The sequence below is a fragment of the Argiope bruennichi genome, chromosome 4, assembly GCF_947563725.1.
Source record: "Argiope bruennichi chromosome 4, qqArgBrue1.1, whole genome shotgun sequence".
NCBI classification, from domain to species: Eukaryota; Metazoa; Arthropoda; class Arachnida; order Araneae; family Araneidae; genus Argiope; species Argiope bruennichi.
The window spans coordinates 108,691,295-108,708,270 of NC_079154.1; the positions used below are offsets into that span (position 1 = coordinate 108,691,295).

General features: G+C 26.9%; 1 protein-coding gene across 3 annotated transcripts in view; it reads right to left on the reverse strand.

Annotated features, from left to right (window-relative positions):
* LOC129966168 (diuretic hormone receptor-like) overlaps positions 1 to 16,976 on the reverse strand; it is a 241,225-nt gene that overhangs the window by 108,588 nt on the left and 115,661 nt on the right. For 2 of the 3 annotated variants that reach the window (XM_056080562.1, XM_056080563.1), the window contains exon 2: positions 536 to 2,141. In XM_056080562.1, the coding sequence (XP_055936537.1) occupies positions 536 to 677 (142 nt within the window). In that variant the 5' untranslated portion in view covers positions 678 to 2,141. Of the gene's footprint in view, positions 1 to 535; positions 2,142 to 6,701; positions 6,762 to 16,976 lie in introns of those variants that run through there. The other variant, XM_056080564.1, reaches the window with a different exon arrangement.

The window sequence follows — 16,976 nt, forward strand, 5'->3', positions numbered from 1 at the left end:
AATAAACTTCAAACTTTAATATAAGGCAATACTAAATTTGAATTCCGAGCAATTTCTAACTAAAAAAATTAATGAAGTTGTTCCAAATTACCTAGAATTAAGTGACAATTATATTAGCAGAGGACATTATATGATATTTTTAATGCTTAGTACTCTCTTATTTTATTAAATAAACAGCAAAATTCTAATGTTTAAATATTTAGATTATTAGTTTATCATGATATAACTTTAAAAAATGTTATTTGTCGATGCCCAAAAAAGGATTTACGCCCTATAAAGGATTAATATCAGGCGTACTACGTAAAGATGCCAATAAAGCATGTTCAATGAGATTTTTTTCCCTTTTTTATATTGGAAAATGATCTTCGTAAAAATGTTTTTTATGACGTCATTTCTATATTCTGCCTTTAAAAAATGCACATTTCTTTATACAGTTTTATTTCCAAAAATTTTATGTTATTATTTAAAAATAGGACAAGATGCATTTTTACATTGTATGATACCGAAGTAGTAAAGCTGAAGTAGAAAGACTTACCTTTGCCATTACCCGGATAAGGGTCGGTCAGAAACTGAGAGAGGCAATCAAGTTCTTCGAAAGAACCTATATCCTCAAAAGCATTCCTCTCGGTTGTGACGTTGTTGGTGCTTTTAACCGACAGTTCAGTCTCTTCCAACATTTTGAAGAACAAAATAGGTTTCCAAGCGGCTTCTTCAAATGTTCACTTTTGGAATATACTACTGTATAACTTCTTCATGTATCATTTTAACGATATTTTGTGTTTTATTGATCAGCACTGGAGTCAATGGAATGATTATCAGTCATCTGACTTTTGCTTAAAGTTCTGTTCATTCCATTTTCTCTTATTATTTTTGATAAAAATAAATGGCTCAATATGTTTTCACAAATATATTGACGATAATGAATATAATACAAAACAATCACTTTTGAATTAGCATTTCGTTCAAAAAATTATCTATATTGATTTGAAATTCCCTAACATCATTAATGAAATACTTCGCTGATAGCATATTTGTTTCTCAAATTCTTTTTTTTATATTATTCACATTTTTGAAAGAAGTATTAAGCTCAGATTAATATGATAGACATTCTTTTTTAAATATGTCTATTGCAACAAAAGAGCTGCACTGCAACTTCTGAATACAATATTTTAAAGTATACTGCAACTAGTACTATTGACAATTTGTTTCTCATGAATTTTGAGTAATATAATCATATATAAATTCATAATAGTATCAGAGTCTTGCATAAAGAGCGCCTGATATGTGAAAGTTTAAGAACATTTCAGAATCTAAGTTTGTCACATAATTGAAATGTTGGTATTCTTAGTCAAGATAAAAGAAGAAAACATCGTACTAAGCAAATTCCGATGTTTAAATTATTTCTGTTTGTAATCGCTTCTTATAGATATTATAGCTATATTAAAAAAAAGAAACAATAAGTTTTTTAAACTTTTGTAACGCAAATTATGTATACTATAAATTGAAGTCAAACACAATTTGTCAGTAATGCTTATAGTTCTGATATCATTCTTTTTCGTTTATAAATTATATCGCCAGTAATCATTTTCCTCTTTAAAATAAAGGATTTATCAGCAATAGCGTCTATGTCAACACTAATTTGCGAATATAGCACTAATTATAGGCGTTTTGCAATATGTTTAAAATATTCTAGTAGACATCAGAGTATTTTAAATGAATTGGCATTTGCTTCATGATAAAAGGCAAATTATAAAGCAAGTTATTAAGAAACAAAGGTTGAAAACTCTATTATAAATTGAATAACTATAGATGCCATAGTCTAAAGCTGGACTTTAATTTTTCGGTTCTCTTTCAATATGATATTGCTTTTTTCAAATTGTGTGTCTTAAAACGGAATTGTATTACTGTTTTTACTTGAGAGAGCTCTCAGAAGAAAGAATCGAGGTTTCCATTTAAAAGTTTTATGCAATCCCATACTCTACAGACAGTCAGAAATAAAAAAAATGCACATTTTGAGGTTGTTTTATTTTTTTGTTCCAATATTTCCATGCTACTATGCTTTCAAAACTCCCATCTCTGAATTTATGCAGACATTTCCAGTGAGTCAGCAGAATCTTCAGCAGATTGATGCTTGGTTATTCCTGGAAAAGAAAAATAATTTGTTATTATTCAGTTTTTTTTAAACATTAAATTCAAATACATGAATAGATAAAAAATAACACAAAAATTAATTAAAGCAACTAAGAAAATATCTATTTATTCCGATGCATTTAATAATAAGATTATTATTAAATGAACTTTAAAGTTTTCATTATCAAAAGTAAAAATTTCGATACACAGATTGGTTGCTAACTATGAAGCAAGACACCTTAATACAAACTAGGCTACATTGTAATTCTTAGAGCATCTACCACTTAGCCTTAACGGTATATAACGGTAACGGTTCAGCCTTTAGTTTTATGCACTTCAATTTATAAAATATTGGATGCTGACTCTACAGTATGAATAGATATAATTTTTCATATATACGAGTATTTTCGGCACTTTTGCATATAAGTAAAATCACTGGGTTTAATTATTTCCTACATTGAGCAAAATAGAGTAAGAAAAAAAATCCCTGGTGTCTATAATTACGAGAAAATACAGATACTTGGGAATTCTTCTTTGCCATACGGATTCTGTTTATGAAGATGTCCCCTCACTATTGATATTGGATGCCCCCTCACTATAATTATTGATATTGGAAAATTTTGATTACGCTCTGGTGTCAATTTGGATGCCATTATGTTCTTTTTAGACATTACAATCCACTTCAATACCTGTCGGTCTTTATCCGCTCACTGTTATGCTTTCCGAGAGTCAGGATTATTGGATGAAACAATGAAAACCTATTGAATTTAGGTCAACAATGTAATTTATTACTTTGGAAATTAGCCAATTTTATTAAAACATTGCCAACATTCAAGAAAGAGTTTGCAAAATTATTAAACTGAAAATATTTTAAAATTTAAAGCAGAATACAATGCTTTTTTGTATAATAATATTTTCGAAACTTTTAATTATTTAAAATTTTAATTATAATTTAAAGCATATTGCCCCGAGTTGCGCATTTCAACCCCTAAGATATATATGTGCCAAAATTGATAAGGTCAAATTGTTAGGAATGTAAAGCGCCAATACGCACATAGATATTAAACACATATCCGTTTATAAATTATATACATATTAGTTTTTATCATTAATAGAGATAGAGAAATAGAATGTGTAACAAAATTTGTAAAAAAAGGAAAATTTAATTGGTTTAAAAAAGGCTTTTGTGGAATAACAATAAATAAATAAATCATAATAAAAAAATGAGAAACTTTATGTTTTACTATTTTTTTCTAATCTTTACGTAGATAACATTTGCTGTTTTTAAAAACCTTTATCTAGAATTTGAAATTAAATATTAATTAAAGCAGGTAATGTTAATAAAAGATTATACCAAAAAATTAAAATATGAATATATAATTTCTCTTATTGCTTCATGAACGATGTTTTAATTATAATTCTTCGAAGAACTTATTTAAAAAAATCAAAGAAAAAAATTCTTTGCCACAAAAAATTTAAACACAGGCAATTAACTTTAAGAAAAAATAATAATAATACGATGAAAAGAGAGAATTGTTTAGGTGACTGAAAACCTAAAAAGTGTCTTTCTTTTCCATGTTTCCGCAACAAGCCCAAATACTTATAAAAAATTCTTTCTTCTATTTCCCTTTTTATAACCTGGAGTAAATTCATTATAATACTTTTAACTATTTTTAGACATTTTTTTTAAAAAGTTGCCTTTTTTAATGAAATTTTGGAATTTTTCAGATTTTTGCTAGTACAAAAAGGAAAAAAAAGAGAGAGAGAGAGAGAGAGAAAGAAAAAAAGAGAGGGAGAGAGGCAAAAAATACACGTTAGTACATTATGTAAAGCAACAAGCGAATAAAGAAGCACTTTAACTTTCATACAAAATGTTTATGAACAAGCTTATGAATTAACTTAATTTCAGTGAAAAAATCTGCATATAAAACGTTAATGAAATTTAATATTCCTGAAAATTTTAAAAATATTGTATTTAAAAAAAAGTTATTTTTTATAGACGTATCATTATTATTTCAGCACTAAAAAGCATCATTAGAAGTAATAAGATCAATGGTATAAAATGTTTCTTATCAGGAACATAGAAATAAATAGTCGGTACTGCGAAATGAGAAAAGTTTATTCATTTGTAATTTCGGCACTATATGAATCAAATATATATATATATATGAGAGAAAATGATAAAAACAATCATGTGATTTCTGTTGAAATATTAGTTATTAGAAATTTATTAGTTACTAGTTATTAGAAAGATAGATTATTTTGATTGAATTAAAAATAGGACAAGGCTGTGAGTTTTATCACCAGTATTTTCATAAAAATTCCATTTTTTTGAAAATGACTCGGAGTGAAAAAAAAGGGGAAAAAATAAATAAGGAAAATAAGAAAAGTTTCCGACTTAGTCGAAATTCAAGTGACAAAAATGTTCCTTCATTGAATTAAACAGAACGAATAAATTTCTTTTCAAAAACTTAGAATATTAATAAGTTGAGGAATTATAAATGTTTATTTATGGAAGTTAAAGTTCATTTATGGATTTTACAAATGACAATGTTTTGATTCAGAATAATTTTTAAACACGCGTCATTGTTGTAATTTTCCTTTATTAATAATTTAATTTTTGTATATATATTAAACTTTATAAAGTACCGGTTATTGCTACCACTCCAGGTCATTTTCGTTCCAAGAGCGTAATTCTCTGTCGATCAATTTGAGAAACATGCTAATATGAATAAAGAATGGCAAGCGATTTTTTTAAAAATAATTATGTGAATACAATCTGGCTGCCAAGAATAAAAAAAATACTTTATTTTCTTTTTTTATAATTCTTCCCATAATTCAATAAAATTCAATAAAACAGACGTAAAACGACTTATAATTTACGAATTTGATGCTATTGATGTAAATGAATTCAAATTAATTATATTTAATGCAACTATAAATTTAAAGAAATTATTAACTTAATATTATATACAAAAATTTTTACTTACAATTTTCATAAAAAATGGAAAAAAACATACCTTTAATTTAAATTGTATTTTTTTTCAGTGTTAGATTTTTGCGCAGTTTATATGCACGGGCATAGATGTTTAACAAAAAAAAATTCTTAATTTTCTATAGGCATACTGATTGTGTGAAATAAATATAGCATTAGGAACTGATTGAATTCATTGAATGTTTTTTCCCAATGGTTTTACAAGCAAAATAAATAAGAAGATTTAGTGCAGTATATTGTTCTTTTAACATCTGAACGTGCTAGTGATATCTGAAACTAGCACGTTCTGATTTAACATCATTTAAGTTAGCACCACATAATTTTTCTATTAATTCATTAATTGCGAACAATTCCAAATTTATGATAATATTATCACAGTTCACGCGCTCCTTGATGATGATTTCTATTCTGTGGAAACTCTAGTCATTTTCAGCATCCATAACATGTATAATTCAAGTTTTTGTCATATTAATGATGTTCTTTATCACTGTAACGATAAAATGTCGTATAACTTTAATTTCTAAATTGCTATCCTAACTCAGCCAAAGCATTCGGAGTAAAGCTAACATTCTGGAGGAAGTTAGATTGAGTTATAATAACCATTATTGGTCACATTACTATCTCTTTCGAAGGAGATATCCCCCGTCATCTATATAGATGAAGTAAGCCTCAAAACATTTCTTGACTCACAAGGAAGCGAGAACCAACCAACAAAACGGAATTTCTAGTCCTTTTTTTACGGGATGAAATACGGTAGAGGAAAAGAATATAAGAATGTTAGTGATGAGAGAAATGAGAGTACTATATAAATAACGGTACGCTACAGTTCTTAATAAATAGAATACAAAGAAATAATGCCCACATTTTAATGGAATGATTCATTCCTTCCAACAAATTTAATAAATATTTTTTGGGGAGAAATTTGCAAAATAGAATTTACATAAAACTAATTATCTGCATTCGATGTGTGTTAAATACGGGATAGATCTGAACTTTCAAAAATCTTGTAATAAACTGATCCAATTTAGTGTAAAAATATTAGTTATGCATTTACATACCAACACATAACTTATGTGAAAGAAAATATTGAAATATTTATAAAACAAACAAAAAATAAATAAATATAGAACCTGAATATACAGAAAACGGATCATCTGATCTGATTATCTCAGAATAAAACTCCAAACCTAAGAGAAGGTTCCAAAAGCCCACCCTTTTTCTTTTATAAAAGAAACAATAAACGCAAAAATAGCTTTAAATATTCTGCACATAAAAATGGACAAAACTTTCTTATCCTAATTATCTGATCTTTTGAAGAAGTATCCTTTTCTTTTAAATCATACTTGATGGATTGAGTTTAATTATTCTTTAAACTTCTAAAGAACGGTTAGATAAAACTGGCCCACAAAAAGAATGCACATATTCGTTAGAAGAAATTAATAGCACTCTGAAAGAAAGTATTAAAGGCCAAAGTCATAAGAACTTTCCTCCCTGCATTCTTAATATGCCCAAAGCATTATGAGACTATTCTTTTATTCTCTATTTTTATTCTGATAAATTGAAGAAAATTCATTACAATGCTTCTTGCTTGGTCGTCTTCAAAGAGGAAAAACTTTCTTTAATTAAATGTTGGCGTATTTTTTAGACCACATCTGTAAAAAATAATAGATATCAACATATATAGTTGAGAAAAACGGGAATATCTACAAAACTATCTACTGTCTTTGTCCCAAAAATAATGAGCAATAGTAAAAAAATAGCATTTTATGAGGAAATACTTAAAAAAATATATAGAATTGTGAAATTTAAAAATGTACTCGATAATAATTTTTATTTATTATTTACGCATTTATTTAATTAATACTGTTACTCATAATTGCTTACACATTTTATTTATTATATTTTCGATAGTAAAATTAATAAAATTTAATAAATTTTGTGCACTTTTTTAGGAAAAAATTAACAAATGCTTTGTTAAGAAGAAAATATATTTTCAATTTCGCAAGAAGTCCCTCATGTATTTCTTTTAATTAAAGAAGGTGATGAGTTCAAATCTTTATTAAAATTAATTACTAAAGGTACAAAATCAAACTTTATTATACCCTAACATTTACGGATGCTTTAGTATTCCTAGAAAACAGTCACATAAAAAAATCTTAAAATATAAAATAAAAAGTTTTAAGTTTTGTTCGCATTTTTAAAGTTTTTTACATACAAAAGTAGAAAAGCTCTTGTTAGTATATTTCGACACATGAATATGTATTTTTGCTTTTAATTCATGCGTGGTAGTTTTAATAAAACTCTCCAGAGGAATGAAAGCGAAAAAAATGACCAACTAAACAATACCTTGCACAACTGCAGAATAAAGTAATAACTTCTTGAAAAGAACGAAATTTTTTAAAAGAAAAAAAAAGTACTATTTTTTTCTCCTATTCTTGACAAGGAATGTCCAGAATGATATGAGAAACTCCTTTTATCTTTTGCTTGAAGATAATTCGGAAAAAATTCATTATAATAGATTTAACTTTTTTTTGATCACATTTAAAAAAAAGAATTTTTTAATTAAATTTCGAAATTTTTTCAGTGTGTGAAATACAAGCTGAACAACAACACATATTAAGAAATTAAGCAATACAACAGAAAGCTTCTAAAAACTATCTATTATTAAAAAGGTTTTATGGTTTTTGAGAATAAAAATTCCTCCAAGAATGAATAAATAATTGCCCTTTAAAAGTACCCATGTGAAGTATGTGAAAGTTCATTTGTTTATAAATTCATTGTCTTCAATCAGTTCTTTACAAGTAAAAATTATAAATTCCCAAGAAAAATATGAATTTCAATGCGAATTTAAATTGTTGAAAATATTTCATAGGGATATCTTACAGAGTAGTATCATTTTTGCTGAATAAAAATGACAACAATGCATAGAAATACATGCAACTTCTAAATTTGCATTAATTTTGGACTCCTTTGCATTATATGCTAAGGCTGTCTTAAGGGCTCTACTCCTATCTGTGGCTGTCTTAAGGATAATATTTATCAGGCTCTGTGGCTGTCTTAAGGGCGATATTTGTCAGGTTCTATCCCTCTCCATATGATGAAAATTAAACTGTTGAAAAAGCTGTTTGAAACTTTGAAATAATTGTCAGGGTAGATCAATAATCTTATTTTAAGTTTACTGCTCATCGCCCGATCTCATTACAATGTAGAGTTAAGCAATTGTAATCGACATTGACTTTATAAAGTTGGGATAAAAAAAATTGGAATTGGTTGTTCAGATTAAAAATGTTTATTTGTTAGACTGTTATGATGGTTCCAAAACGAAGGCGTTCCATTAGCGGCGAACTATTGAAATTACTATTGGTCTATTGGTCAACAATGTAGAACCAATAATCAGAAAAACATATGCATCTGCCGTTTCTCTTCTGTTTATGTTGCTTTGAAGAACATTGCATCCATCTAATAATATAAATATACGATACTACAAATATGAATCTTAATACAGAAACTCTCTTTACTTGAATCAAAATTTTGCATGTCACCATCTGAACGACGATATGCATTGGTTTTACAGATGTTGAGCAATTTAAGAAAAAAATGACTTCTTATACATATCACTCTACAGAATAAGAAATGAGAAGAACATTATTAATACGAAAACTATTTTTAATTCATAATTAAACGATTCCATCTACATATAATTCATATGAATCATAGTATACTATCCTCTGTTCTTACAAAAAAAAAACTATCCTCTTCCACATATATAGATTTTTTAGTATCAAATCAAATATATGAATATTATATGCATGTAATCATATATTAGTCACATTGATAAACTCAGAAATCTTATTGAAAATCAACGTTTTGTTTTATAAATGAAAATTACAAAATAACTTAAAAACTATATTCATTCCCAAGAAATATATTTTATGTAAATAATTAATACAAAAACATTTTTAAAAAAATACAAAATTACTTAATCTTATTAAGAATTAGTTGCTAACCTTATATGCTTAACTTATATATTCCAGTTAATAAATTACTTAACTTTGCATTACATTAACTGCTATCAGTAAATAGTTGTATACTGCAAGATATTGCTTTTAAATAATGTGTATTTCATTTTGTAACAAATTACTAGTTTATTAACAAATTACTAGTTTAAAGACATCTTAGAAATAATTGCAAATACATTTTTTTAGCCAGTCATAACATTCCGGGTCTTTAAATGCATATCCCAACTTAAATGCATAATTTTTATTACTACTTATAAAAATAAAATATTATTAAAATAATGATTTATAATAGTACATAATTAAAATAAAATATTAATTATAGGATATGTTTATTGAAAACAGAATAAAAAATCCTGTTTATAAAATAAAGAACCTACAATTTTTATCAATATATTCTTTGAGATATTGCAAATTATGTTTGAAGAGTTAATTATGAAATGAATATAATTATTTAATTTATTAACATATAATTCATGGGAGAACAATATAATCCTCCCACATTCTAAAAATTAAATTAAATATGTATACACTCTTGTTTTATCCTTAAAATAACCACATAAAAGATATCCATGAGGCAGAAAAGATAAAATCCAATTACAGATTAAGCTTTTGTGGTAAATATCTTTTTTTTCAAAGGGCCTTTATTATTCATTTACAGACCTACGCCCTCTGCCCTTATCGTTCCAGTGCATTCATGTTTCTTTAATAAAACTCTAGGTTTACGGTATTGAGCAACTTTTCATCGTCGGAGTAATGGATGCTCACAACCTGTCTCAAACATGCGTCTTCTTTATCTCCGCTTCCATGCATGAGAAATTGCTATACAAAACTGGTATTGCTAGAGTAAGTTTTTTTTTTTGCTAGCAATTTCTTGCGCGGCATTGAAGAGTTCCCATGAATATTATAGGAACGAATGAATCTTTGTAATCGATTGTTTATCATATTTTTAAGATCTTATATTAATAAAAGAATGCAGGAAATTTTTTCCCAAACTTTATGAAAGTAATTACTGGGCTATAAGTAATTACTGAGATTGAAAAAAAATTACTTAATTTTTGGTTGAAATGTTCATTTTTAATCAGAACTTTCCCTAGCAATAATGCTTTTGTATTGATGAAAATATATACACGTGTTTTGATATATTATTTTAAAGTTTGAAAGAAATCCAATTTATTGTAACTATGTTCATAATGTGTATCACCCTATTTTAATTATGAATATATAAATTTTATATATACTTAATGCTGGCAATATATTCCTCACTAAATAATCTAGATGATATATTTTTCTTTCAATTTAAAAGAAAAAATATTTATCAAATTATTCCATTATAAGAAAATTTCAAAAAATAAATATTAAAAACGTTTCATTCTGTAGCTATTTATGTAAATCCAAAATATACTTTTCTAATTAATAAATAAATCAACAAAAAGCTATCTCATGTATTGCACACAATATATTTATTTCATTCAAAACTCATTTTTCAATGATTTGTTACAAAAGGTTTAGATTGGGATTTTTTTCATCTCTGTCACTCTCTGTATATATATATATATATATATATATATATATATATATATATATATATATATATAGTATTTTTTTTTTCGAATTATACCAGCTGCTTGTTTTGTAAAATAAGAGCTGTAGAGCATATCAAGAATTCATTAGACAAAATCTAAACAAAAATTATGTATTAGAGTTTGATTTAAAAGTTTTTATTATAAAACGATGTTTCCGCAATTGAGAATTTGATAAGATATTATTTAAAGATATAAAATAACATAAAAACGCAAATTTTGCATATATGAAAATTAATGCAAATTCAAAATAACCACAGAAACAAAATTAAAGCAATTTTATGAAAAAAAACTATTTAAGAATTAAAATATTCACTGAAAAGTAAATTCGATATTTTCTCCAAAAATAATTTTACAACAGACATTAGATTAAATCAGTACTAATTATCTCAATGTCTGGAAATTATTCTCTTCTGCTTATACTGCATCTTTACTCATCATAAAAATCTATAAGATCAATTAAATTGAATGTATTAGCTTGATTTTGGCGTCCAGAAAATATATTTCTATGTTCATTAAACAAATAAAGCTAATAACTTAAATAAATTTGTATCGTATTTCGCTCTACTCAAATTCAACATTAAAATTCAATTTCATATTATAATAATTAGCACTAATTGGTAGTAGCATTTATAATAATATAAAAAATACATAAAAAGAATTTTGTTTATATAAAATATATTAATCATCTCTATCATCTACTGTTAAATCAGATTATATACAGCTACGGAAAAGGTTAAAGTGCACTTTGTGAAGAATTTATATAAAGTCGTAACGAAAGAAAATAAATACACCTACGCATTTAAAGACTGATACAGAGATTCTGCATTTGCAATTGTTCATTATAAATTCAATCGTATGCCTTTTTCTCCCAAAGGAATTGTTTATTTTTCCTCTTGGATAAAATGCATGTGTCGGCATGATGCTGCTTTAGGTGAAAAAAAAAGTTGTTGTCTGCGAAAATGCGGGGGCATTTTATAAAGGTCTGAAACATTTTAGAATTAGATTAGTTGCATATAAGCATTTATAAATTAATAATTTAAAAATAAAAAGCAATGAAAACAATTCGCTGATTAATTAGCAGAACACATTTGCAATGTAAACAGCAGGTCTCAAAGAATTTCCTCGTCAATAGCAGCGAATCCTTTCATTAAAATTTAATTCCATTGATAAAAATAATTATTTAGCGAATACGTCTGTATATTCCAAAAAGCATGACAGCGAAAATTTTATTCTCGAAGTGACAATATGCAAAGGCAAAAAAAAGAAAAAAATGTATATTTCCGGAAATATGAATGCTCTAAAAGAAGAATACATGTTGCCTTTTCTTCCACTTCAATTCTCTTCGTTTTTGTAGTTTACTTATTTTAGTTAAATCTGTTATTTCCTTACAAAACTACCATATATATATCAGCTTTACATTTTTGGAAAGAGAAGCGGAAAGAAAAGATTTATTTAAAATATACAAATGAATTAGTTTTTCCGGGGAATTGTAATTGCACATTGATTATAAAAAATCATTGAATACGATGCTTAAAATCTATATATTGAGACATTTTTATAATATATTTAAATTAAGAATTATATATGCACACACTTTTCATGAAAAATATATATGCATAGCTGGTCCTGATATATTCAGCTGATTCACAGCCTAAGAATTCCAAATAAACACAGCTTTTAAAAGACTTTTCAAAGCTATTCTAACTAAAAGAGTAGGAATGTTAAGCTACTTTTCAGGATTTTTTATCGCACTAATTGCGATTCGTAATTCCCATCTTCCTCCAGATTTAATTGAACATTTCCCACTGTTATTGGATGGATGGCCTGATTATTGGTACCTGATTAAGCGTCTTTCTAATTACGTACATGCAACTATTCTTTTGAAGTTTTCCCAATTTTGTTTTTCGGCAGAGAGTTACTAATTATAGTCTATTTAAAAGCTATTTTCAGGATTAGGGAGCACTTTTGGAATCATTCTTATTAGTTGAAGAATACAATAACTTCAATCATATTCGTTTTCAAATGATTTCAATGTTATTTTCATATCAATTTGCTTCTTTTCTATAAAAAACTGTTCATTGAAGAGCAGATGCTCCACTTTCATTTTCTTCAAATTTTAGTGATTGTTTCACATTAAAAGTAGTTCTAACCAATAAATAAGATACGTGTTTTCTTTGATTCACTGACAAATTATTTTTACTGGAAATGAATACTGAATCAATAATTAGTAAGAAAGTTTTAAAATGGAAAACTTGTTGTAATGCAAATCCACATTCAATATTTGAAACAAATGCAGTTAACTGTGGATATATGATGTAGCTTTCAATAAAAATATAAGAATTTTAATGATTTTTTGCACAAACATTTTTCTTAATGTTTGAACTATAAATAATAACCAGTTTGAGGGATATCACCCAAAATCATCTCGCATCTCTCTAATAAATGTGTTATTCCAGAAAACGCCATGTATGGAATTGCCAAATTTTTGTTGCTTCTTATGACCCTTGCCATGGACAAGCCTGCTGTTAAGAAGACAGCGGTTTTAAGCCGGTGGGGGAGTGTCTCTTATTTTTTTAGTAGCACCAACTAAGAACAAGAGTACGACTTTGCTATTCACGCATTACTCATTCGTTTGCAAAAACCCCTTTTTACAGGAGGGCACATTCCCACATCTCACAGATAGAACAATAACAACCACCATGCCCAAACCGGTACGAACCCAGGACGCCCAAATAACGAGGAAGACGCGCTTCCCCTATGCCAGGGCACCGACATTGCCAAATTATAAATATAAGTATTAAACTTCGTCGTGCATTTAGCATTTTTTACTGAATCTATTGAATGATCCTTGGCAATTTTTTTGGTGATTAACTTGGCATGAGGTTAATATTTAATTTAAAAGACGCTTGAAAGTGTTTCATGCACATGTTTTCTATCCGATTAAAATAAAAATTTGGTACAAAACTACACTTCTAGTCACAAAATCACTTACAAATTTTTATACAATTAAGGCATTCCGACTTTGAGGGTTGAGGGTATATGTTACCAAAAGCACAGACCGACAGATGGTCAATCTGTTATTGGATATTTGGCTCAGAATTTGAAAATGTCTAGACTATATAAGTTGATTCTATGTAACGTGTTTTATCTACCTAGCTCTATTCATTTTATAGTTATCGTTTAAAATTAGATTCAAATATCCGGAGAGACAGAATTTCTCCGAGAGGATTCTGCTCAAAATTTGATTTTTTTAAAAAAAAAACTACAAATATGTCATAACGAACCGTATACCAAATTTCATCTGTCTAGATAAAACATTTTTCAGTTTCCCTTGTTAGACAGACAGACATTTTCCAAATATGTGTTTCTTGAAATCAGGAATGTCTAAAACGTGGAGATTCGTCAAAATCTCAAGTTCGAATTTTTTGAGGATTGCTTTACTTTCTGTATTCTCGCATGTGTTAAAGTAAAAAATGAAACTTTAAGTGCAAACGATTTTTTGAATGGCTTTTGAATCTTACTTTCTGATCAGTTTGTGAATTCCCAAAGTGAAAAATTGTAAACTCTAATTATTTAAAATTCTACAAAGAACTCATATATTTTTATAACATGAAGATGGAAATATCATTTGCCCTGAAATGTAAATAAAATATATTATTGTCCATATTACATTAATTATATAGTCATAAAAAATATGATTATAGTTAAATTGTTGAATGTATTTATTGCACTTTCTTTCCAGAGATTACCGATACGATAATATGTAGTTATTGTAGAAATAAACGAACTGTCTTTCTCTTCATGGTGTCAACATTCCCATCTTCCATGAGGGGTATAGTTCTTTGTTAATGTTGATTCCAAACATGGAGGCTCCTAATACGATTAATTTCACGTTATTTATGGATTTTCTATTATCTCAGGTAGTACAGTCAGTCGATTTCATCGTTTATATTGTCACGTAGGTGCTTTAGTATGGAACTCAATGAACACACACAAGTAATAGAGCTAAACCAATTTATTAACTCAAAGTAGAACACAGTGATTGGCAGATCTTCTGCTTTTATATTAACAGGGAAAGTTCCAGAATACTTTTTTGGAGACAGTAAGAAAAGTTCAGAACACTTTTCTGGTAAACTAAAGAAAGGTCCAGAATCTTCTGGAACATGAAATAAAAGAAAACATAAAATCAAGGAATTACATATTTACACAAACTGGGAATTGCATTGTCTCTAGCAGGATTCGAATTTAAGATCGCTTAATTATGAAACCAGTGCCATGCCCATTCGGCCATGGAGAGTCGACAGCCTCTTTTCAACGCGGCGATATTAAAGACTGGGATTAGTTATTTTTTAGATCTGAACAAGCTTCTTTTATGGAAAAAACGTGTTATTTCTATATTTTAAATCCCCCTTTAAACTTTAAATTATCTCAATTCGCACATAGCTAATTATGCATTTAACCGAAATAACTTATTACTTAAGCACAAAAAATTTGAATATTAAAATAAATCGGTAGTTAATGTCCAATTCATATAAAGGCATCAAATAATACAAAGAATAAAGATTCTTATAAAAACAGGCAGTAAATATGAATTTCTGAAAGCGATGCATATGTTGAATAAATATAAAATAATAAATGTAGCTTTTAAGAATGTTTGCATCGCTATTTCAATAGTTAAGTAGTTTTTTTTACGGCGATTTGATTAAGAATAGTAATTTTTGCCTCTCCAGAATTTATCCAACATTTTCTATTTACAGAATAGAAGAAGAGCACCTGAGTTACTCTTTAATTATGTAAAGGTATTATTCTTTTGAAGCCCCACAACTTTGCGCTTTTGAAGTAACTCCCATGTAAGTAATTACATTCCACTTAGAATCCACTTACGGGATTTCGAGACACTTTAGCATAAGGAATAGCAATATGGAAAATGTGTAGAAAAAAAACTTTCTAGCATATTAAAAGGAGATTCATGTTACAAATAATATGGAAATAAAGTTCCACGATGTTTCTATTCATTTACTTTATTATTGATTATTACAATGTCTTTATTTATACCTTGTTTTGAAAGAAATTGCAATCTATAATGAAGTGAAAATTGTTACATTATAGGTATTAATAATATCAATAAATACAAATAAGGCATTTAATAATTTATATCACTTGTGTTTGTAATCAAATTTAAGGAAAAATTATTAAAATTATATATTGATTGAAAATATGATAAGAATAAAAAAATATTGAGGAACATTTGAATCCAGTATGCTATTTAAAAATATTCTAAATATTTGAAACACGTATTTTAATTCAAATCAAAACAATAATTGTTCATTATAAAGGCATTTAAAATATCGATTTTATATAAACTATGAATAAGAATTAAAAAATAAAAGTGATAAAATGTTTAGGTGATTATTTTAATAACAGTTATTATTGAACATAATTTTTATTTATTAATTAAGAAGAATTTATATATTCTTTAGTGTCTAAAAATAAAAGGGCAGGTTAACATTGATGCTGAATCAAAATCTCTCCCTTAAAAATTTTTATGAAATAATAAAACATAGAGATATTTTTTTTCGATTATCTAGTTAAATTATAAGAAAACGCAATTATAGATTTTTTTTAGTTTCATTGTTTTAATTTTCTTTGTATTACATAAAAAGTTCAATAAATAATCCCAAATTATACTTAAGATCGAAATTTTTTCCAAAAAAAATGGGATTAAAATAAAATAGCTTTTATAATCATCATTTTGTTTTTGGGAATCGATGATTGTGTGTTTGACAAATATGTAGTGGAATGGTGTGATATTTAAGACTTGTCCAAATTTCCCAAAGGCATTTTTCAAATATTAAAGCCACACTGAGGTATAATTATTTGATTACGTTTAAGAGTACATGCACGTAAAAGGCTAGAACAGAAATTATTTGGAAAATATTTTAGGAGGTAAAAAAAAATGCCCAATGTTTAATGTTGATTTTATTTCGCTTTTTGAACATTTTATTCAAACCTAATTATTACATTTATGTTGAGGGTATCTTCAAAATCGCTTTATAACAATTTTAAGATCCCCTGGAAATTTGAATTTAAACCCAAAGAAATTATTTTTTATGTTTGCATGTTATTAAGCTGAGTCGATATGATTAATGCTTTTTTTTTTTTTTTGTTTTTCAAAAAACTACTAAGCGAAGAAATAAAAACCTGAAATTAGGAAATGTTTATAAAAAAGGAGAAAATGTTAAAGAAATG